We start from the raw sequence: 24,292 nt of genomic DNA, 5'->3' as shown, positions 1-24,292 counted from the left end.
TAAGAATGACTCTGTGGGACACCAAAGAGAAAGGACAAAACAGGGAGAAAATCTGGACACAACTGGCAAAATTGGACACACTGGAGTGCTCCTGAGAGAGAGGATGAAGTGGCGGACGGAAAAGACCTTCATTCTAAATTGGTGATGTCATTAACTTGAAAACAGCAAACACATCTAACATGGGGTGTCAGAGTGAGGTCACATGGGCCAGATGTCACTTGAGGGAAGCATACTTAAGATGGCTGATGCTTGCCATAGCAAATTCATCATCTTCCATTTGACCTGTCTCTCCATTAAGCACGGTAATAACTCACATCAAAAATAAGACAGAAGGACATTCCAAAATGAAGCACTTGTGCCAACAATTGAAGTACTTTACATAATCATATAGAAACTGGATATCATGACTGAACTTGGTCTGGGGACTGGGACCCAGTTCTTCTGGTTTTGCTTTTCTTTCTGAAAATGCGTGTCATTTTCTAATCTTATCTAGTCCTCAAATGGAGGGTGTTTTTTGTTTGTTTGTTTGTTTGTTTGTTTTATTTGTCTTGTTTTTTATGTGTAGGTAACAAGTCACCTGAATTGATAATTGTCCTTTTTGTCACTAAACCAAAGGTACCACGTAATGTATGCCTCCTGGTGAAAATTAATATAGCCCTTGGCACGATAAGAGACATGTTCACAGACCTGTGTGTAGAAGTCCTGGATGAATGGTTTTCTGTGTAAAAACTGTGATACGAATAAGCTAAGGGACATAGCAGCGTACACACCTGATGGTTACCAGCTAGGTCACAAGAATCTGGGACAGGAAAGGAAATGAAGTACCTCGTATCCTTTCGAGCTATTCTGTATTCCAAAGTGGGGAGTGCCGGGGTCTGGGCAAGCGGTGTGGGCTGGATCTGCAATTGGCAATGAGAATTAAATTGTAACACCTTTATGGAAAGATCTTGCAAATGTAGAAGATGTTTTCAAAATGCATATATTTTATATGAATTGTTAAAGTAAGTGGCTGCCTTAATTTCCCTGGGCATCTTGGAGTTTTAAGTTTCTAAGTAGATTTGCATATTCACATCTAATCTGCATATTTGCACTTATTTGATAATTGGCCTTTCTTCCCTACTCCCTGGTGCAAGTCCCTCTGCAGACAGACACTTGATCCTGAATATTCAAGCCTCTCTAATCCTTCTCTACTCTGATCTTCTGGGTTGTACAGTTCTACTTCATTCCCATCACAATTGTCTTTTTTTTTTTGATACACTTCTCTTAAGTTTTAAAAATGAGAAACATTATGCTAGTGGAAACTTCTGGCAATCCATCAGCGGTGTTTTCCAAATACATGGGATATAAACAGAGACGTGGCTACATCGTTGCTGATCCTAGCTGTTTCTTCAGAATGACACATATACTGTTTTAAAATTTTTTTTCCCCTTAGGTCTACTGAGAAGTCTGGAGAAGGAAGACATTAATACAAGGCTATCCGCCATGCAGCACATAAAGCCAAAGGGCACAAAATATTCCCAGACTCAGAATAAAAAAGTTTCATGGAAATTATTTCTAATGCTATCTTTAGCTTTAGGTATAAACGTTGATTTCCTGGAAGATTTCCTGGGCTTGAAATATTAATTACTTTACTGCAAATTTGCAGGAGAATCCCAGTAAAAGTGGGTGGTCAGTATTAACTCACAGTAAGAGTTGCCCCCTTGCTAATGGAGATGGTTGCTAGGAGATGAGAATAACAGCACCATTCAGAATACTCTTTCCCAAGGGACAGTGCTATAAGCTAAGCTGGTTCCAGATGCTCCAGCGGGAAAGAGTCTATCAGCACATCCTCAGGCTTCTGCCTCAGCTTACACAGCTTGAAGGAGGCTGGACTTCATTCAGTTGTCCTGATAATGGCCACTTTGACCAGGTCCTTGTATAGGACTGTGGGGTAAAGGTCTGAGGCTACTTCCTAGTTTAAAAACCTACTCAAACTTACTGATCCCTGATCCCTCAAACCCACCAATCCCTGAGCCTTAAATCCCACCAATTCCAGAGCCTAAAATTATACTAAACCCCGAGGCTCCAAACACACCAGCCCCTCAGCCCCCTGAGGGGCTCCCTCCCTGAGCTCAAAATCCCTGGTCCTGGCTTGAAATCTTATCAGTCCCTATCCTGGAACTTTCCACGCTGAAAAACTCCGAGACACACACACACACACACACACACACACACACACACACACACACACACCCCCCACACACAAATTACATAATCCTGTCTCCTATTCAGTCCAAGGTCGCTTCTTCCTTGGAGCAGAGGCAGCCACCCTCTTGTGTCTTTCCCAATAAATCTTTTGTGTGAGGTTTGTCCTGTGGTATTCCTTGGCTTCTGACTGCCAGCATACCTTTCCCTTCTGAGCCCTTCCCCTTCAGAGCTGTGACACTTCCATTGAGGAAGCCTCTCCCTTCACAGTGTAACACTTACAAGCACACAACCTATGACAGTCACAGATGAGCCTCTGTAGTAACACCTCCTCATTCCGCAGCCTCCCCTGCACCCTCAGGAGTCCCATCACATTACCTATACAAGTGGGCTGGATGCCACTCCACATCCCATCGGCCTGGCAGGTTCTCCTCGAGGAACCCACTAACACAAATGGGGGTTTGCACTGGATGAAGACCTCAGACTTAAAGGTGAAGCTTTTCCCACTGAGCCGTCCCTCTGCTGGAGTGCCTGGATCGCCACAGAACACAGCTGGGGAAATAAACAGGCCTGATCAGCACTCAGCTTGTCTGAACCAGGCTAGCCTATTAAACCTGTTTAGATCCTATGGAGTCTTGAGATTATGCACACTCCTAAGGAGAAGGCACAGTGATAGCTAACATAATGTTGATGGCTAACTTTATGTTTTAGGTTTAAATTCTCTGTGCTTAAGAGAACCACGAAGCAAAATTAGACCTCCAACTATTAAGGAATATTAAGGGTAAAAGTTTTTACTGCCCTGTTCTGCTTCTGTAAAAAGCTATGCACCATTCTGATCTTCTGCTTGTGAAAACAAGTTGTCACTTTGTATTATTTGTTTTTATAAACCCCTGACTGAAGTGGCTGGCCCAGGGTATGTGGCTGTGGATTGAGGATCTGAACAGATGTTTCTTCTTTGTTAATGGTTAATTTTATTAATGGTCAGACTGGTGAACCTCTGAACCACCACAAACTCATAGCAGCACCTGCCTTTGGCCACACATGCTCAGATCTCAGAGTTTATACAATTTGACCACAGTCACACGTCACTAGGCTGCTGGGAGTGCCTCTTTGAGTGTCCAGGATCACAGGACAGGTTCTACCACATGACTTACGCAAGCACTGAGGGACTTCTCCTTTCCATACTCCACGCCCTTCACAGGACAGGATGGCCGAGTGGGAGAGCTGGTAGCCATCCACACAACTGTAGCTTATGCTGGCACCCCATCGGAAGTCTGACCCCTCCACCTTTCCGTTTGGCACTGAGGGAGGCTGGCTGCATAGAACAGCTGTTGGCGAGAACAAACAAGTCACACACTGATAGGCCTGGTAGCAGGGTGTGGCTGTTACTACAGTTCTGACCACAACTTGCGCTGTAGCACTCATCCTAGATCATCCCACAGATCATACCACCACAGGCCCTGCCACATCTCCACCACCACATCTACCACTGTGCCTAACGTCATGGCTTCCTCCTGATCACTAATGCCTTTTTAAACAGAAATTAACTACTGTCAACAATATTAACAACATGAAAATTACTCTCCAATTATTTCTTTCTTATCTCAGATCAATTACGTAAATGCAGCAATGAAATAAAAATACAAAGCCAGGTGGGATGAGAAGCATCAAATCCTCTGTGCTGCTCACACACATCCCCTACCTTATCATTTTATTCCTCCTATTAAGAACAAATCTAAGGGGCACATGGTTACATGGCATTAGTAAAGCCTTCATGTTTATGTTTCGGATAGTAAGACTTTCTCCTGACATCCATAGTTTTATGTATTTAATTGATAGCATATAATTTACCCAAAGTCACTCACGCATTTGTAAATAGTAATTTTCTAAAGACTTTTTAAATTTTGTGTTCTTCTACAAGGGCAAGGTACCCTTTTGGCATTGAGCCATTTCACCAGACATGATGAATAACTTTTGAAAAGCTAATTCATAGATGGTTAAACGTGTTTCTGCGGAATGACTCTTGTTGGAGTTTTATTAGAGTTTCAGAGCTCAGTGTGTTTACTTCCTGAGATAAAGGAAAGGCACAACAGGGACACTGGGTCATTTTGTGGTGATGACTTAGAGCCACCACCCTCCCCCCACTACAGCAATTACTATAAAATGGGAATGCTCTCCAGGCAACCTGTGAAAATCCACGCTGAGGATGAGAGCCTCCTGGAGTGGGAAACAAGGGCATGTTATGTGGCAGAAGGCAGAAATGGGGGATACACTTGCAAGTGTTTATGCTCATGCATGTCAGCTCATGGAGGAAGTTCATGTGGGATACACAGTCGTTAGGACATAAACAGAGCAGGTGGAAGTGGGCTGTAGCACTGACATTCAACCTTCTGCCCATTTAGTCATTTGCTCAGTAAGTGCTTCTTGAGAACTTGTCAGGGCTGATTGGGGGAACGTGTGTTTGTGCACCAGGACCATCCCAGGAAAGGTCTAAGTGGAAATAGGATGAACACTTTGACTCAACATAGAACAGTGCTTGACTAGTGAAGAAAAGGCCAGGAAGAGTTGGAATAGGAAGTGGGGGCTATCGAGAAGGATCCTGGTGCTGACCAGGAGTTGGCAGGTTTTGCTTAAAGGGACACAGTCAGGAGAATCAGCCAGAGTGTGGGATCAGCAATTCCCACTGTGAACCCTTGACCTGAACCTGTCCAATTCAGCTAGAGTGTCTGTCATTACACATTCATTGGTGCTGCGGTTACAAAGCCAACGCGATGCTGAGTCACTGGTGAAATAAAAGAGACTATGAAACACTTAGACAGGTCGGGGAGAACCAAGGCAACCCAATAGCATGTCCTGTCAGAGGGGGAGGAAACAAGAATAATGAGCACCAAGGACACAGGAAGCCACTCAGTAAATCCAGAAGTCCATAAGTCCCTCAGAGACCCAGATGACATTGCCTTTCCAGAGTCTCAGGGCCCCAGTTCCCATTACTATGCATTTGCTTCTGTCAGATGAGGAAAATGCCACATGTTTACGTATGGCCACCATAGCTTCCCAGCATTGGCCTTTTCCCCTCTTTGTTCCATTCTGGGTCAATAAACAGGAGAGCTCAGTGACTGGGATGCGTCATCTTCTGATTATGGGAAGTGCTGACTATGAAGATCCCTGGTGTTCACAGGACTCTCCCAGCCTAACTTCCCTGTGACTACATCAACCAATCCCATCCCATCCAGTTTGAGCCAGCTTGAGCCTGCTTATTCCCTGAGCATAGCCCTCCTAAGCCTTCTCAGTATGTCTATCTTCCCTCTTTACATCTGACCCTCAGAACAAACACACCCTCTATAGCAGAGGTTCTCACCCTGTGGGTGAGACCTCAAAGGAGGGACGAACAACCCTTTCAACATGGGTTTCTTAAGATGAGTCATATTTACATTATGATTCATAATGGTAGAAAAATTACATTTATGAAGTAGCAGTGAAAATAATTTCATGGCTAGGGGTCAAACAGGACGAGGAACTGTATTAAAAGGTTGCAACATTAGGATTGAGAACCATTGCTCTACATATTGAATGAGTCACTTGGACCTTACTGTTTCCACTCAGGGATACCTCTCTTGAGCCTTCACTGTAGATGCCCATGACCCACTTTCCCAATCTACAAAACTTTTAACAACCAATCAGAAAAACTAAGTGAGTGAATGTTAACAGGGTTGAGAGAAATTCCTTGGGATTCCTGGCTGCTGAAACAGCTTCATAAGCACAAAGTGAATCCAGCCCAACCCTGTAAAGACTTCTAAACCTGTCCATAATGCCTAACAAAGGGTGTCACACACCTTTGCAGAGGGGCCGGGTCTGATTCCATGTACCATCTTTGGTGCAGCGGATGGTGGGTGATGTTGGGGGCTCCATCAGGTAGCCAGGGTTGCACTGATAGCTCACGGTCTTGTTGAAAGTGAAGTCTGTCCCAAACTGGATGCCATTGGGCAGTGTGCCAGGATCACCACAGCTGATGACTGAAGGGTAGAGAGCAGGAAAGAACCAGAGGGATGAAAATTATCATGACAGGAACCAAACTGTGTGAGCACTCTTCTGGGATACAGCAGGGAACCAAGAAAGGACCAGCCACAGGGCACAGATTCCACTGAACTGCTGCCAAGTGACTGTGTTTGGAACTGTTAATTACTGCTATATTGATAGGTGGTAGTACTGGCTGTCACTCCTGGCCATGCCTGATCAGGATATACCCACAGCTATGGACAAGAACAAAGCAGCTTATTTCTTTTTAGCCTGGGTGGTCTAGAGTCAGAGAATCTGTACCTTTCTCTATGGTTCTTCCTTCATTACATAGCCTAACTGTCCATACTTTAGTTGTGTAAATTAAAGACGCAGGATCTTAAGGCATCTAAGGAAACAGGGCATCACATCAAACTTAGGTTATACTTTATCCTGAATGCTTTTTAAAGATTCAATAGATTTTAGATTTTCACTGTCTCCCTCAAATGGTAGGTTTCCAGCACCCCCACCCCTGCTTCCAACTGAGTAGGTACTGACTTGTACAGTCAGGGGCTGTGCCTGTCCATGTCCCGTTCGCTGTGCAGTGCCGCGTCATGAGCCCCGAGGTCTTGTAGCCTTCCCAGCAGGCATAGATGACAGAGCTGGAGAAGAGGATTCCATCGCTGCTGAGGATCATCCCATTGGTAGGGGTGCCAGGGTTTCCACAGGACACGGCTGTCAGGAAGCAAAGACAGCCCACAAGGGAGTAAGCTGGGACTGAGGCTTAAAACAGGGGATAGGGCTAATGAAGGTGGGGGTTCCTTATAGGGATGTGGGAATATTTGGGATCAATTCAGCCTTTGTCTTACCTGACCCTCAAGTTTATTGGTGATTCGTCACAAAACTTAAAACTAGACTTTCACATCTTTCTGATCAAAATATGATGTAGAACATTGGAAATCCAAAGTTTTGTTACTCTAAGCTTGAATATACTTTTAAGCAAGGTAGAATTATCATGAACTTTAAAAAGTATTATATGGTATTAGAGTTCAAGCACACACTCCTTCATGGCATTCTTTATTTGTGGGGAATCTGGAAAAATAAGGCCATATGTTACATCCCCAGGAGAGTTCACTTGGGATGCAGGGAATATCTCAGAAAGGTAAATGGCCATACCTATTGGAATGGAGTCTCCTTTGTGTTAGGAAATCAACCCACAGATGAAACATTGACTGACATATGCTTTCATTTGGCGTTGTTCTCACAAGTATCTTAATGTCCCCTATAGGCACTAAGATTTCAGTTAATGATGCTCAGTAAAACTGGGCAGGACTCTCATTCACTGTGTGCGTGCACCTTAGCCATTGTGCAGCAGAAAGTACCTCCTTCTGCTGGGACAAACCACAGTGAGAGTTTCAGTGTTTCATATCTTGTCATATTGAATAGATACTGTATTTTTACCCGAGCCCTGTTACAATGATGTGTCAGAGAGGACAATAAGTCATGAAACAACTACTAGGTAGTCATAAGGAGATGACTACAGCATGAAACTCTCTGAAAGTGGTCATTGTATTTGGAAATATTCTTGTGTATTTAGTTGTTCCACTTTCAACAGTCCTAAGAACAAAGAAAGACGTGTTTCTCATAGAAAATGGAAGCCATCAATTCTTATGTCATGTAGAATGTACTCATAAGCTCGAGTTGAGCTGATTCTTTTTTGTAAAACAAGTACAAAGCACTCATATCAGGGCTTCTCTGCCTGTGCCCATGTCAGTCATAAGTAATCAATAATAATAATCATTCAATATGCATTTGTTTAACAGCTGGAAAGTCATATAGCTACTGTGTAGTTGTGCTGATAGAAAGTCTCCCCCTCTCCCACCCTCTCTCTTTCTCAAAAGAAAAGTGATCCTATGAATCCAAACCAGAACCTACAACACTAACAAGGGATGATAGTGCCATTTCTACCTGGTCATATTTGCTAAAACAATCTGTGTGTGCAGCTTTCCAAATCACCTATGCAGGCCCAAATAAATCAACTAATTGATGAGAGTCACTCAGTTTATCTTGTAAGCAAATATATGTTAATGAGTTTTTACCATAATGACACTATCTGAACATTGAAACATTTCCCTTTAAATACCGCATTTTATAAAGTAAGACTAACAATTAGATTTTTCTTTGTTTTCTATTTAATAGTAAGAAATGCATCCATTGCCTGTCATACCAGTGGGATGCAGAGAGAAGGCAGTCTCAGCTTGTGGTTTTGGAGAGACATTGATAACAGTACAGAAGAGGCTGTGATCCTAAAGGAAATAGGTTCTGTTTGTAGTTACTAGGAACAAGTTTCTTTGTAAATTATAAGGTAAGACTTCACCGTATTCTAAATTCACCATGTTTCCACATTTTATTATTTGTTTAAAGTTTAAAGTGCATCTTCTGCCTCAGATATTGCTCACGTGAACTTATTTTGCTAAAATGCCATTTTGTTTTACTTAATTTACAGCAAGACATATCTTGACTAATTATGAACATTTTTCTTACTTGATATTAGCAGAGCCCAGCTACGATGCCAGTTTAGATGGCAGTTGCGCTGTACTGAGCTCTGTCATTTTTCTTCTTAGTCAATGTATACAGACAATGGATTCAAACTACACATAATGTATTCTACTGTAAACGGGATTAGACAAGACACCCCCGGGATGCTGTAATATGTAGAATGTCTCATGTTCTGGCTACTAGTGGTAACAAGAAAACAGCTTATAGTTCATGTTACTTCCATCAATACCACATTTTTATTGTTTTATTTGACTTTAAATTCTATCAAAATTATGAGAAAATGATAAAGATTTGCCCAATGCAACTTAAGTCATGTGACATAGGCAACTTCCTGAGTGAGGCCTTGAAAGGATTTGCTAATGAGCGTGTGGGGAAAAGACCAATTGCCAGTCAAAGCCACGCCAACACAATAGAAAACTACAGGTGTGTAATATTAAAATATCAAAGGTATATAAATCATTTGGTCTTTACGAACATCTTAAAAGCTTTTCTTTCTTTTCATTCATGACTTGTGAGTTCCTTGTACAATTCATTCCCATTTCCCGTGGGGATGTAAGGTGTTTAGTCGATTAAGAAGAGCCAATTATGTCAGGTTAGAAATAATCTTGACTAGGGAACTGGTGCCTGGCGCCTTGCTTAACACTTCTGCAGAGTCGGTCCCCAGTGGTGATAATATAAGAGTTTTTCAAGTATTCCAAATTATATAGAAAAAAATTATTCACATAAAAATACTCCTGGTTAATCTTTTGAGATCCCAAACTTGAGGTGTTGGCTTATGTGGGAATCTACTAGTTAAAATGATAGCTTCTAGTTAAAGGAATATCTGTCTACATTCTGATGCTGTTTTTCTGAACTTTAAGCCCATTGTTATCAAACACGTCTCAGTTTATCTTTGCCTAAGGCAGACTTTGTAGACTGGCCTGTTACTATAAAGAACTCATGGTGTCCACTATTGACAGTTAGACCATCCCAACCTCCTACTGAAGTCAGATATTTCCATTCCAAAATGCCACACAGATTAGAATCCTAGATTGCTTTGTAGGTCCTGTGCATGATGGCACTGGCAGAGTAGAGCCTGTGGAAACTGAAGTACTCCTAGCCTATAGAGATCCTGTCTGATTGACTTGCTTCTCTTTCTCATGGCCTCTCAGGTGACTTCCTTCACCTCTAGAATTCATACAACAAGGCATCAGTCACAGCCTAGCATTAGATCAGAAACCCACTTTTGTATGATAAACCCTCAAATGATAATAACTAGTGTGATAGGTCCTTGGAACAGTCTGGGTATCTCTAGAGTTTACTCATAACTTTTGCTGATGCTCTTAAAGCTTTTAGAAGAAGGGTTCAAATGTACAAGTAGTAAAACCATCTAGAGATCCCTCAGACTGGTCCCAGCCACTTCAGGATGAGTGAGTGGTATGAAGACTTGGGAGGAGATGGGGTCGAGGGATAGTTGAATCACTCACCCTCACACACAGGCTGGACTCCTGACCAGGACCCATTCACCAGGCATGTGCGCTCTGCAGAACCCCGCAGCTGGTGGCCCATCTCACAGGAGAATCGCAAAAGACTCTTTGTCTTAAACTCATCCCCAAGACGAGACCCATGTGCTGGGGTCCCTGGATCACCACAAAATCCAGGACTATTTCCTGCAGAGAACAAAACACAGGAATTGCCTTACTTGTTTAAATGGGGTTGTTTTATGCAAAACATCAAAAGCTATCAAGGGTTTCTTAAATATGCCTTTAACATGGGCAATGCTCTCATAGTACTGTAGCATCCGGGGAAAACACAAAACAAACATTTTCTTTGTTATACTTCCTAACATGGAAGAAACTGAAGGCTTTGTTTCTCTGTCATTAAAATAAAAATATGGCTAATGAGGAAATGGGATTCTTTGGGGAGAAGTAAAATACTAAGATATGATCACAGCAGCTTCCCAGGACAGTGATGTGGGCAGCCATAGAGAAGTGGGATTCAGCTGTGTCAGAGATACAGGGACATCAATGTCCATTCTTCACAGCTACATCTAGAGTTACATTTTCCTTAAAGACCATCCACAAAGAAATATCATAAAAGGGATGAAGGTGGCTACTGATACCAGAAGTGAAAATGTGGGAACTAGAGCGGAAACCTATAATACATTCAACCAAGGCAAACAAGGTTTCCATCAGGGCAACCAGAAACCCCTGCAGAAGGAAATGGCAAGGGATTTGAGGATGGGGCAGGTGATGCTGTTGACTCAAAAGGCAGGGACTGGGGATAATGACAGAGATGCTGAGGAAGATGATACAGACCCCTGTGACATGGCTTAGTGAACGTGGTGGAGATAACATGATTGTGATCTCGGTGGTAGGGGCCAGTGATCCTGTGAGCATGATTCTGTATGTGATGTTGTCCTATGAGGCACTAATGACACTGATGATAGGGATAGTGGTGGTCTATGTAACAGGGACCTGGGGTAATGGTGAAGATGATATTGATCTACAAGATAAGGAATAAAGGTTGAGGTAAAGATGTCAATGCTGATGGTCACTGTGGTGGGGCCCAAAGATGATGGCATCATCTATAACAGTGGTGGATTTTGAATCATTTCAAACTTACGTGTAGTTGTCTGATAGTCTGAGCACAGGGTTCCTCACCTGAACAATGGGGAAGGGATCCACTCCAGTGACTGTCTTCTTGGCAGACTCTTGTGCTATTGCCTGTGAGAATCTGGCCCCCTTTGCAGGAGTACTGAACTGTGGCTCCAAATGTAAACAATTCTCCAGTCAGGACAGCATTAGCGGGGACCCCAGGATGCCCACATGATATAGCTGAAGATAAGGTTAGAATAAGTGAGGCTATATGTTTTGTATAGTAAGGTTCCCATACATATTCCTAAGCATTATCCAATAAGGAGCAGGACTTAACTATGTCTTCTATTGGTAAGAAATGGCTGTTTCCAGATGGTACCTCCATATTTAGTTACTGAAGAAATGAAAGGTTGTGACAATGTAAATTTCTTTTTGACAGTAGAGAGCTTTGCTTAACATTGGAATTTACATGTCAGCCTTCAAGGAGGAAACCAGCTGCCTGACTTCATCTATCTGGCTCTAACTGTATCTCATGTGAGCTGAACGGGGATTGTGTTTTGTTGTTTTGTTTTTTTTTCAAGCGAAAAGCCATATGAATCCATCAGAACTGTTTTCATTACTTTATCCGTTAACACGATAATCATATACTCTGCTCAGAGACAAGATTATATTAAATTTACTTAATTAAGCTCATCTGTCTAGGAAAACCAGTCTAGTGAGGATGCTTATAGTTGAATATGATCTAAAATCTGTAAGTAAAAATAACAAATAAAAAACTGACTCACCTCCAACGTAGTCTAAAAAAAAATCATCTGAGCATTTTCATTCACATCCATAAAACTAAGCCAGCCCAAGTTCACAATCTACTGTAAACATCCTTCAAAAGGATCCAGATGAATAGAGTACTGAGTACTGAAAACTCAATCTCCATTTTCTCCTCATGAATTACCAAACACAGTCAGGGACAGAGACACTACAATGCTTCATGTGAATGACAAACTAAATGGAAGCTGGCAGGTACTTAATATCCAAGACTAACTCCTCCTGAGCACTAGCAACTCAGGAGTGATGTGGACCAGAGATGAGGATCTAGAGCTGGAAGGCATAGCCCTCCTCTGGGTCACATTAGCCCTCATTATCATTGTACCATTAGCATCCATTCAGTGCAGACCCATGGTTCAAATGGAATCCTAAAAGGAAGCCAATTAGACCCCAAACCAAGTGTTGGATAAACGACCGATTCTGGATGAAATAAGAGAACAAAAGGAAAACAATCCAAGGCATAAAACAACAGCAGCTCAAAGATGAGGCTTAACCTCCATGGAGCTGGGGAAGTTCTCCTCTGAGACCTCCTCCCCACATGCCTGTTGGTAAGGACAGTGAATGGAACAATGAGGGGTGGGAACAGACAGTCAAGGGACCAGAGTTTGTTAAATCCCTGAGTCTGCAGATTAAAGCACAGTGGCATCAGTACAAAGGCTGATGGGAATCTCCCAGGAGCAGGAGAGAATAGTGCAAAAGGGAAGGAGCAAAGAAAGCTAAGTTCCCTGGAAAATGCTCCAGCATGGAGCTGAGGAAAACCAGTTGCAGACATACCAACTGGGAGAGACCTGCACATTCAGTCCCTTTCTCTGTGCAAGGCAACCATAGCATCAACGTTAGAATTTAAGGCTGTTTCTGCATAGGTCTTGTGAAGGAAACTCCCTTGAAGTAGTGGTGCATGAAATTTCCCCATACATACCCACTTCAACTGAAAGGGGTACAGGCCATTCTGTGGTGTGGAAGCTCCTGCCAGTGCCATCTCTTTTCCTGTGAATTACCAAGGTGGCACTTTCATTTTAAGGACTGCTTTGTTTCCTTCTGACTTAAGAAGCTTTAAGACAGTGATATTTTCTAAATATACAGATTAGATTTGGAAGATGATTCTGTTTTGGGCTACAGAGCTCTCTGATTTTGTTTTGTTTTCAAGCAAAAAGACAAACAAACAAACAAAGCAACTTCACAGTATGGGGACATGTGTAGACCTTGTTCATCTTCTACATTGAAGAGACAACAAATTTTTTGGGGCCTTGGTGGGGTCATTTAGGTCTTCACCTGTGCTTATGTGAGGTTTGTCTAAGGCTGTCTACAACTCTTGGCCATTGCTGGTCTCAGTGGAAGGAGCAGGGCAGCCAGGCCCATTCTCTCTGGCAATCTGACCTTCCCAGTCATGGATGTTAGGTGAGGCCATCAGAGCCTAGGCTGGTACTTCTGGAACTGCAGCGAGTAGGACTAGGGAATGAAGACACTGAAATTCATGGCCACCATCATAGAAGGTGAAGGGTAGGCCTGTGTTGCTGCTAAAGCAGGTAGACAGGCGGCCAACATCATGGGAGGCAAAAGGTAAGCTATACCACAGTGTAAAGCAGGAAGGCAGACAGTCATACAGAGCAGAGGAAAGGGTTCCTTCCTCCCCATCTAATACTCATTTAAGCTATGTTTGGTGCTTTCTGACAGATCCGTCATAATGATAGGCAGAAACAGTGATAGGAGAGAGAGAAGGAGCTAAAACTTAGTGTTTACTTGACTATGTGGAAATGCATGTATGTTGGTGGTGTTTCCTATGGCCCTGGGCCAATCAGCACAGGAGAAGCCTCACTCACCCAGACACTTGGGTAAGGAGCGGTCCCACAAGCCACTTGCCATGCAGGTCAGGGCAGAAGAGCCCAGTAGGTAGAACCCCTTCTTGCAGTGATACATCACACTTGTCCCATACTCGAAACTCTCTGGAAAGTTCTGTTGCCCGTGGCGAACTGCATTTTCCACAAATCCAGGATCGGAACAGTTCACCACTAGAAAACGAAACATAACACATATAAAGCTTTTCCCCCCAGTCATAATGAAGAATAAAGCCATGCAACGTGTGTGTGTGTGTGTGTGTGTGTGTGTGTGTGTGTGTGTGTGTGTGCGCGCGCATGGGGGAGGGCACTGGCAGACAGTCACATTAAGCAAATTATATGAATCTCAGGAGGATAAATTTCTGTTTCCTCTCATTTGTAGTCCCTAGATTCCATACAGGTACATGAAAACACGTATACATATATGATAGGAAAATATGTACGAGACTGTCGAGAGGACAAAAGGAATTAAGAGAAGGTGTGGTTCAAAGGGTGGGGCTTGAGGAAATATGCTAAGCATACAATGTAGAGTTGTGGAAACATGTCCTTGTGTAAGGAGTATCTTGTACAATGGGTATGCAATGAATTAAAAACAAAAAACAAAACAACAACAACAACAACAAAAAAAAAAAAACCAAAGCCATAAGTTATGAAGGAAGCAAACAAATAAAATCCTAGGCCAAAGTGCAGAAGAAAGTAAATTCTAAATCAATTTAGACAGCTCATGGAGAAAGAGCTTGACCTGGGGCCTCCTCATGAAGTAGCAGCTCCTCTATGGTCTGTGTTGATGCTTTATTATTAGGTCCATCAGCATCAGATCGGCTACTGCAGTCATTTTGATGTTATAGGGCCCATCTACTATTTCCTAAAAATAGGCTTCTTCTACATAAATTCTAAATCATTCTTCTCATTAATTTTTTACATTCTAAAAATGATGAAATGGAGATGGCGCTGGTTTGAATATTTTTGTCCAGGTACAGGGTTTGAGATCTGGGACACACTTGTTATTTGGCCACACCCACCTGCACATTATTAATGTGTGCCCCTAAAGGAATGCTCCTGTCTTTACACCCCGGGTGCAACTGAAGATGGCAGCCTTTCCATCAACGTCTCATGGAAATGTAGGTTGGGCCACCTCTGATGGGAACCCTTTTGCCTCAGGAGGAGCGGGGAAGGCAGTCTCAGCAGTACAGGACACGCTCTGGTTACACTGAATGACCTCCATTAGCCCAAAGGCCCATGGGCACCTTGGGAGGAATTAGCAGCAGGCATCCTCAGGTGCAGAATAGAAAATGACCTGATTACCTCACACTTCCCCTACCATGCCAGTGAATGGGACAGCTGCCACGGAGCACCCTCTCCAGATATCTCCAGCTCAGACAAGAGCCATGCACGGAACCCACGCTAAGTTCTGGAAGCTGAAGCAGACCTATTCTTATATGCATTTGGTTCCTATGTTGGGATGGGGGAAGCCCAGGCTGAGGTGGGGTTCATGAAACCCCCTTCAGCATAATGGACCAGCTCCAAAACTCTTGAGTTTGTGACTAAAAACTTTGGTTTCCTTGAACTAAATAAATAAATATTTATATATCTGAGGAGGATATTATTTTGAAGGCCCACCATACACTGTTTCTATAATCAAGTTGTAAACCAAACTTTAATCTGGCAGGGATGACCTAGGCAGAGGCAATCGAATGAGTCTAAAATATGGTTTGCAAAGCCTGGAACTAACAGCCGTACCCAGGCCAGGGCTTGCTATGGCAATGCCAACTCAAGATGAAAGAACCAAGGAGACAAAGGACAATTAGAGGATCCTGTGATCAGTAGGGCACCCCATGGCATACCCTGGGCTGACTGAGGAGTCTTTAGGGCCTGTGCTATACGGGACACTCCCTTAGTGTGACCTATGCTGATGGACAACAGTCTGGAACCCTGTGTTCCTCAGAACACTTTGTGAGCATGTACTGACTTTAAAAAGTAGCACCCAGAATGGTTCAGGTCATGTGTGTGCGTATGTGCCTGTGAGTGTCTGTGAGTGTGTGTGTGAGAGTTGTGAATGTGTGTGTTTGTGAGTATGTGAGTGTGTGTGTATATGAGAGTTGTGAGTCTGTGTGTTTGTGAGTGTGTGAGCGTGTGTGTGTGAATGTGTGTGAGTGTGTGAGTGTGTGAATGTATGTGAATATATGTGTGTGAGTGTATGTGTTTGTGAGTGTGTGAGTGTGTGTGTGAGAGTTGTGAATGTATGTGTGTGTGAATGTGTGTGAGTGTGTGAGTGTGTGAATGTATGTGAATATATGTGTGTGAGTGTATGTGTTTGTGAGTGTGTGAGTGTGTGTGTGAGAGTTGTGAATGTGTGTGTTTGTGAGTGTGTGAGTGTATGAGTGTGTGTTTCAGCGTGTGTGAGTGTATGAGAGTTGTGAGTGTGTGTGTTTGTGAGTGTGTGAGTGTGCCTGTGTGTATGTGTGTGTGTGTGTGTGTGTGTGTGTGTGTATACCTTAGGGCAAAATACTCCCTTCCCACACCTCTCCTACCTCGGCAGATAGGCAAGGGGCTGCTCCACTGGCCGTTGCTCCGACATTGGGCTCGGGAGGCACCCTGCAGCAGGTAGCCCGTATGGCAGGTGAAATTCACAAGGTCATTCAGGTTGAACTCGCTGCCGTTGGTGAGGCCATGGGCAGGGTTTCCAGGGTGTCCACATGTGATGGCTGTGGGAAAAGGTCTACATCACTGCCCACATTAAACAGGCACCACCCCCACCTGGGGCCCCTGAGAACACACTCGCAGACATGAAAAGGGCATGGATGGATGGGTTTCCTAGAGACATCGAGGGTGCTGTTCTGGTTTAGAAGAACTGAGAGGTAGAATAATATGTAGAATCAGAGCCCTGTGTTATAGTTGTGGGAAGTGACTTCCACCAGCAGAGCCTGTTTCCCTTATCTCAGGACTAGAGCTGCAGTTTACTCAAACCAACTGACCTGGCAACAGAGCAGCCAAAGACACGTTAAAAATCTTCTGTTTATCAAGGATTTTGAGCATTTCCATTTTGGTGCACTCCAGCTGATGCCCTGAAGCTTCTGTTTGGAGTCACCCTGAGTGATTTGTTTTCAACTTCAACAATTCCAGCATTATGTGAATTGCGTAGAATTAGAAAAATAACTGTATGCATGCCAAAGATCTCCCTTCTAGTGATCCCTATCCTGTGACCTTCTGAGGTATGATGAGCTAACCTGGTTGTCAGGGTCCATGAAGCAACCACACAGAGTCAGGCGGGGCCTGTCACAGCTGCTCTCAGAGGAACACGCTATGGCCACAAACTGCCATTTTCCTCCTCATTTATCTTCCCAGCATCGGCTTCCTTCCAGCTGCCTCTCTGATTTGATAGTTCCGGAGAACTATGGGAGACTGCACGGCTACTACTCAGAGACCTCAGCACCTCTGCTTAATTTATGAGGGAGGGAAGACTATATGAGGATGTGGCTTGACAGGAAGTTTGCACTGAGGAGGGGGAACCTCTATAAACTTGCAGTGTTCACCTTAGAAGCCGTGGGTTTTAAGAGGTTTACAGGCACGACATGTAAAGATCTTTTTGGAGTAAATGAAGAAGCCGCTTGGGAAGCACTTTATTCTGCATGAGACCCCAAAAGCAGACAATATATGACAATGAGCGAGTGACTACACCCTGCTCTAATCAGCACTATTTCTCATCCTGAGTGTCCTATATATGAGTAAATGACATCAGTCACAAAACACCATTTTGTGAATTGATGAGAAAATGTATGGAGGGCTAGAGTCTGATGGAAAGGAAAAGCTAGCATGGTAGGCTGTACTCTGTGGGACAGTGAAAGGGAAAGGTCACTCCTCCCATTGACTCAGAAGGGAAAACATGTTTGAATAACGATTAAGCTACACTGGAAAATGAGGAAAAGTGGTCTTCAGGGCAGCAGTTTCACAAACTCTACTCACGGACGCAAACGGGGGTCTGCCCCGACCACTTGTGGTCCTGCAGGCAAATCCTCACAGACGTGCCTACGAGTCGAAACCCAGGGTTGCATTGGTAGACCACTGTGTCCCTGTAGCTGAAGCCATCGCCACTGATATGGCCATTCACAATGGGGTCTGGAGAGCCACAATGACCCGCTGAGGACAGACACAGAAACAGTGGAAAACTCATCAGGGAATGCACCAGCATGAGCCTGTGGTATTTACATCACTCATCTCCACTCTCAAGTCAGTCACAGAGATGGATGCATAACTGACTGAGAATTTGTGCACAGACATATGTACTTTTAGTCTATATTATTCTTTTCTACATGCTTATACATTTTCTCAACAATTGTGAAGAAGTCTTATTTCTTATATAAAATTATTTATAACCATTTACCCAATTTATATTTTCCCTGATTACTTATTGTTAGTCTCTTACTGGTGTGCGATCTATATTTTTAAATAAAAATGAAAAGGCAGGTGTGGGCTTCCTAATTTACTGGCAACATGCAGGAAGAGGAAGAGGAGGAAGAGGAGGAAGAGGAAGAGGAGGAGGAGGAAGTGGAGGAGGAGGAAGAGGAGGAGGAGGAAGAGGAGGAAGATACACAACCTGGGAAATGGGTCTATGTAATCATTTATGAAATTCTAGAGAAAGGGGAGGAGATCATAAAACATGTCCAGTTTAAAAAATGTTCATTTGAGTCATGTGAAAACTATTAGACAAAAGAAGTCTCATAATCAGTAGGATGCATAACTAAGTTCAGGGCAGAGTCATGTTGATGGTGATAGGATCTCTGGAGAAGCAACCTTACTACTATTCCAAGAAGCCAAAGGATGTGAGAGTATGCCCATGAACTCTACACCAGTAAGAGACAGTGGGAGGGAATGGATGGCTACAGGTCTTGCTGAACTCATGGGGGGAGGGACTAAGCAGAGAGCAGCCCTGTGGTGAGGGAGAGTAGAAAGGCAGGTTTACTCTGCCCAGATATGACCCATTCTCCCTTCCCCATCCCCTTCTCCCTCCTCCTTCCCTTCCCTCTCCTCTCCCCCCATGTCCCTCCCCTTCCCCTCTCTCTGTCTCTCTTTTTCTCTCTTTCTCTTTCATTTTGTTACACATAGTCAACTTCTTTTATATCTTCCCAATATATAGAATGGATTCTATTTTAATTCAATAGAACAAGAAAGGAGAACGTAGCTTACTCTAGAAACCTGGGTTTGGGATTGACAAGAGCAGCAGTTTCCCAAGTGCAAACCCTGTGTAGGATCCACATGGAGGTTTAAGTAAATGCATATGGGCAGGCAAAGCTTTATCTGGCTGCAATCTCTCCAGCAGAGCAGCCAGAGACCATCAGAACTGAGAAAAATATCACCCAATCATTGTCATGCTCCATTGGGCTTCATGATACCATTTTGAAGCAATTAGAGTAGCAACTGGTATTTCTGCTTGGGACAGCATTCTCCTTGTCTCCATCACCAAGCTTGTGACCAGGAAGTGGCATCTCCGAGGTGAGGGACAGCACAAATGGAATAGGATGTACAATGAGAAATGATCAGTTTGATGGGGTTTACAATCACCATGGCAACAAATCCCTGGATGCATTTGTGAGGTTAACTGAGGGAGGAAGACCCATCCTAAATGAGGGTGGTATGATTTTATAGGCTAGGTTCCCAGAACAGCTTAAAAGGAGAAAGTGAGCTGAGAACCAGCGTTCATTTTTCTCTGTTTCCTGACTGTAGGTACAATGGGATCAGCTGCCTCAAGCTCCCTGCTTTTCCACCCGTAATGGGCTCTACTTTCAAACTGTGAGCCAAAATGAATCCTTCGTCTTTTCAGTTTCTTCATAAGCTATTTTGTTTCAGCAAGAAGATAAGTAGCTAAGATGGGGTGAGATCAGGAAGGGCACACTAGATTGCCAGCTCCATCCTTTGGAAGGTTTCCTGGCCATCTGGACCTAGTTAGTTCTTGTCTATGCATATTACTTCCCATACTCAAAAACTTACTGCCATCAGCGGGTTTCCAAGTAAAGCTAGATGTCCCTGTGGTTGGCAGATCTGTCTCTGAAACCGTCACTGATGGTGTAATAGAAGGACATTGTCATCCTAGGCACTATAATCAGCACAGCAAGATCTCATGAAACCCATTGGAGGCACTGCTCCAACCCCAGCCACAAAGACCAGAGAAAGCACCATAGGAGCCGCAGCACAACTTCACAAAGGGTAGTAGCTGCCTCTAAGGTAATGGATATAAGACCTAGATTCTAGTCACCCATACTAAAATTATAGTCAGACCCTCAGAGATTCAGATATAAGCCACTTATATCTAGGCTGTCATTCTAGGTCAGTGGTTCTCAACCCGTGGGACATGATGGGACCCTTTGAGAGTCACATATCAGATATTCTGCTTATCAGATACTTGCATTATGATTCATAACAGTAGCAAAACCATGGCTATGGAGTAGCAACAAAATAATTTTATGGCTGGGGATCACCATATCACGAGGGACTGTATTAAATGGTCATAGTGTTAGGAAGACTGAGAACCATTGTTCCAGGAGATTTGGGGGTCACTTTGGGATGAAGTCATTGGAAACCGTCATGGTTTGCTGAAGAGGGCACATCTAACAAAGTCCCCAAACCTCAGGTGAGCATTTCTGGTCCCCATACATTAGACAACCTTGATTGGGAAAACTCATTTAAACTCTACATGTCTCTACCAAGCTTTTAGTTCACACATAGCTTGATGTGGCATATGCCTTTAAGTCACACAGTCATGTATGTATCCCTTAGGAGGCAAGTAGCAAGGTGTACTATATCTGCAAGGAAGATTTCCCAGGGTATTTCCCACTCAATTTGGCTACCCTACTCTCTGAGGAACTAGTCTAACTGTTTAAAGAAAACAGAGGATATACCTCAAAATCTCTGCACCTCAGCTCTGTACCAAATAGAAGGAAGAATCTATAGGATGATGTGGTCATTTACGTTCCTAGCTTGAATAAATATAGACAAGATTTCCTGGTTTCATTTCTGTCACTGGGGGAAAAAAAACCAAAAAACCAAAAAGACAAAAAACAAAAAAACCCACAACACCCTGACAAAAAACAACTTAAAGGAGAGGAGGTTTATTTTAGTTCTGAATTCCAGCTCATAACTCATCATTGTAGGGGATTCTGAGTAGCAGAAACTTAAAACAGTGGGTCATATCCTGTACAGAGTGGGCTGGGTCTTCACACATTGTTTTACATAATTAAGACAATCCTTTGTAGACATGCTCACGGGTAACCTGATCTAGACAATCCCAGGCCAAGATTCTTTTCCCTGATGAATCTTGTTTGTACGCAGTTGACAGTTAATATTGACCATCATACCAGGTGACCCATGATTTGAAATAACTGCTCACTTATACCTCTATTCACATGTACAGAATATCCACAACAATTTCATTTTCAGCATTTAACACAAAATACCAACAATAATATGTCAAACAAAATTGAGGAAAAAAAAATCTCCTTCAGGTGAAACTTGAAATTAAATGCACTCTGAGTCCTCTTTTGAATCTAAGATGACATTGCAATGTAATATTTTGTTTGTCCTTAGTTTGTGAGAGTCTTTTTTAAAAGTCCTTACCATTGTCTTGGGTTTGACCAGTAATGAAATGCACCTAGAAAGAGGTTGTTGGTCTCATCACCACATTGATGAGAGACTTGGTCCTGAGGGTTATCTAGAGCCCTATTCAGAAATGTGTTTGCACATGGAGATAGATGCTTCCCCATTTTGATGGATGGCTGTTCCATCCCTCCAGTGCCTACTCACTTGTATTGTTTTCTATGGTACCTTTGAGTGGTCTAGTATAACCATGTATAGAAATTATTATTTATAATATTATTGGGATGTAATCCCATGACAAAGGTGTTAATGACATGACACTTTACAGAAGAAAGCTTACTATGTTTTTGGAGGGACTTGAGTCTGTCATGTCAGGGAAATGTGGCTATAGGCAACAGACACAGCATGGGAAACAGATAAGAGCTTTCATCTTGAACAAAAACCAGGAAGCAAAGAAAGTTCGCTGGGATTGCTAAGAGTCTTTAAACTCTCAAAACCCACTTCCAGTGACACATCTCTTCCAACAAAGCCACACCTTCTAAGCTTTCCCAGCCAGTGCCAACAAATGGGGATCAAATATTCAAAAATCTGAGTCTATGGTAGACATTCTCATTCAAATAATCATACCAGGGGATGCCTCACCTCAGACAGCTCTTGGGCTGGGATTAAAGTAAAGAATGAGGTATATCCCCCAGAGACTGACTTTAGATGGACAGACAGACATGCAGAGACTCACAGAGTACAGGCATTGCATGTTGGAGACATGTTGGAAGGCTGGTAATCCTAAATCACACAAAAACAAACTACAGATCACAAGAGGGCCATGTGCGAACACTGCACACTTTATAAGGGACTTTATCTTTTTGAATTTTGATTTTCTTATTGGCAGAGATCCTGGTATCAAGTCCCCAGACGGATGCGCAGGGTAGGAACAGGTGAACATAAATCTCTGGGGTTTGGAAAGGAGTGTGAAGAGTTGGAAATGTAAATTAATCAACGTTGTGCTGATTCCATGGAACCCCACCTGTGGTACTGCAGAGAATCTTACCTGGGGCGAAGGACAGCACTCGTGGAGGAGGGAACATCTTACAGGGAGGTGCAGAGTGAACCCCTCTGTTCTACAGGGAGAATAAAGTACCCTGCCATGTACATCTCTACTCTCTCCCCTGAGACCTTCTTGCCCGAAGCGCCCCTTCCACTCTGCCAGTGTCTGTCACTGTGAATATTCAACATTTCAGTGAGGATTACATAGTAACCGTTTTTAGAAAATCTACAAACCAAATGGCCAACCTTAGTATTCACTCCTGTGATTATCAGTATTTTGTGCTGACAAGGAAGTAAGGAGCATTAAAAATATCCTGTCTCTCAGGAGAGGCAGAATGGCAGGCTGCATGATGTGAGGCAGTCTGTGTGGTGAGCATCTTTGAGCTAAGCCAGGCTTATTTGGACAGTGGATACCAGAGCCATTTTGAAGACCCTTCTTAAGTATTAACAAGCAGTCATAAAATGTCAAGTGGACCAGATGCATGAAAGGCATGAATGCTAGTGTTAGCAGTAAGCATTCATGGATGTTTTAAAAATCTGTGTATATGTCTGTGTTAAAAAGAACACTGTAGAACACTGGTGCCTGAGTCTGTTTTACTTCTAGGTACAACTTGCAAGGGTGACGCTGAGCAACTTTTCTTTGCTACACAAAGCCAACTGCCCCTGAGAACAGGAAGTCCTGTGGTGGACAAGAACTTGACAAACTATGCTACACTGGGTGCCTCTGGTGACAACATTGACCAAGGGCCTAACTCTGTCACAGAATGTACTTCTGTCAATGGTCAAGAATGCACGGGCAAAGTGTGAGGATTTGTGTTAGAAGACTCTGAGCTGGTCACCTTCCCTAAGACGCCATGCACACTTGGCAGAAACATGGCAGAGCAGACAACTTTAGGGAGGAGGGAAGAAATTCCTCTCTTCTAACAAAAATCACATTTTCTGTAATGTCATCAAATACCTTTATTGGCTATTTTCTTAAATATTTTACATAGACCTCTCTATATCTACAAGGTATTTGAAGAGTATATTCTAATTTTATTCCCCTCAACCTCTAAAAATATCTAAATTACAGCTTTGAACAATAATATCTAGATACTTTGGCCTTTGTGAATGTCACCATATTATGTTCACAAAAGGATTTGTGTCTTTGTAGTTTTTATAGTTCAACAAATGCAAATCTACTTCAAGCAACAATCCATTGTACTGGAAGGTTGAGGTTTTTATATAGTGTTCCTTATCAGAGGCATTCTTGACAGCAAGGATTGAAGAGGCAACCCAGTGGGAGACCCGAGGGGTCATTCTGTGCTAATCTACATGGCATAAGTGTGTTATCAAGAGATTAATGAACACCTTTACAACAGGGGCCTTAGATAATAAGTATACCATTTTCTTCTAGCTTTTGTGATCACTGTTGGGTTTAAGGGAAATTACTACAAAGAAGATAAATAAAGAAAATAATTATGAGAACTCTGTGATCATAAAAATTCCCTGATGGGTTTGAGGCGCCTGGTAGGGGAGATATGGGGTCTGTGCCCTTGTGGCTTAATGATCCAGGCTAGATTGATATACAGCATTGTGCTTCATAGATGGAAACACAGAGCAAGTCTGTAGTAACTTAGAGAATTCTATAGGCCACAGTCACAGTGCAGGAGTGCATTCATCCACAATGTGCTCTTGGAGTTTAGGTGAGCC

At 43.0% G+C, this 24,292-nt stretch overlaps 1 protein-coding gene across 2 annotated transcripts in view; it reads right to left on the bottom strand.

Moving 5' to 3' along the window:
* Csmd1 (CUB and Sushi multiple domains 1) overlaps positions 1–24,292 on the bottom strand; it is a 1,600,162-nt gene that overhangs the window by 24,127 nt on the left and 1,551,743 nt on the right. For both annotated transcript variants that reach the window (XM_039094737.2, NM_001037327.2), the window contains exons 53-62: positions 17,933–18,106; positions 16,501–16,674; positions 13,955–14,143; positions 11,379–11,552; positions 10,203–10,385; positions 6,736–6,912; positions 6,018–6,197; positions 3,339–3,512; positions 2,563–2,736; positions 826–899 (exon numbers count right to left, since the gene is read on the bottom strand). In XM_039094737.2, coding sequence (XP_038950665.1) covers positions 826–899; positions 2,563–2,736; positions 3,339–3,512; positions 6,018–6,197; positions 6,736–6,912; positions 10,203–10,385; positions 11,379–11,552; positions 13,955–14,143; positions 16,501–16,674; positions 17,933–18,106 — 1,673 coding nt within the window. The remainder of the gene's footprint in view (positions 1–825; positions 900–2,562; positions 2,737–3,338; positions 3,513–6,017; positions 6,198–6,735; positions 6,913–10,202; positions 10,386–11,378; positions 11,553–13,954; positions 14,144–16,500; positions 16,675–17,932; positions 18,107–24,292) is intronic.

The sequence above is a fragment of the Rattus norvegicus genome, chromosome 16, assembly GCF_036323735.1.
Source record: "Rattus norvegicus strain BN/NHsdMcwi chromosome 16, GRCr8, whole genome shotgun sequence".
Classification (NCBI taxonomy): Eukaryota; Metazoa; Chordata; class Mammalia; order Rodentia; family Muridae; genus Rattus; species Rattus norvegicus.
Note: the sequence above shows the minus strand (reverse complement) of the source record. Positions and strands in the feature narration are given on the sequence as shown.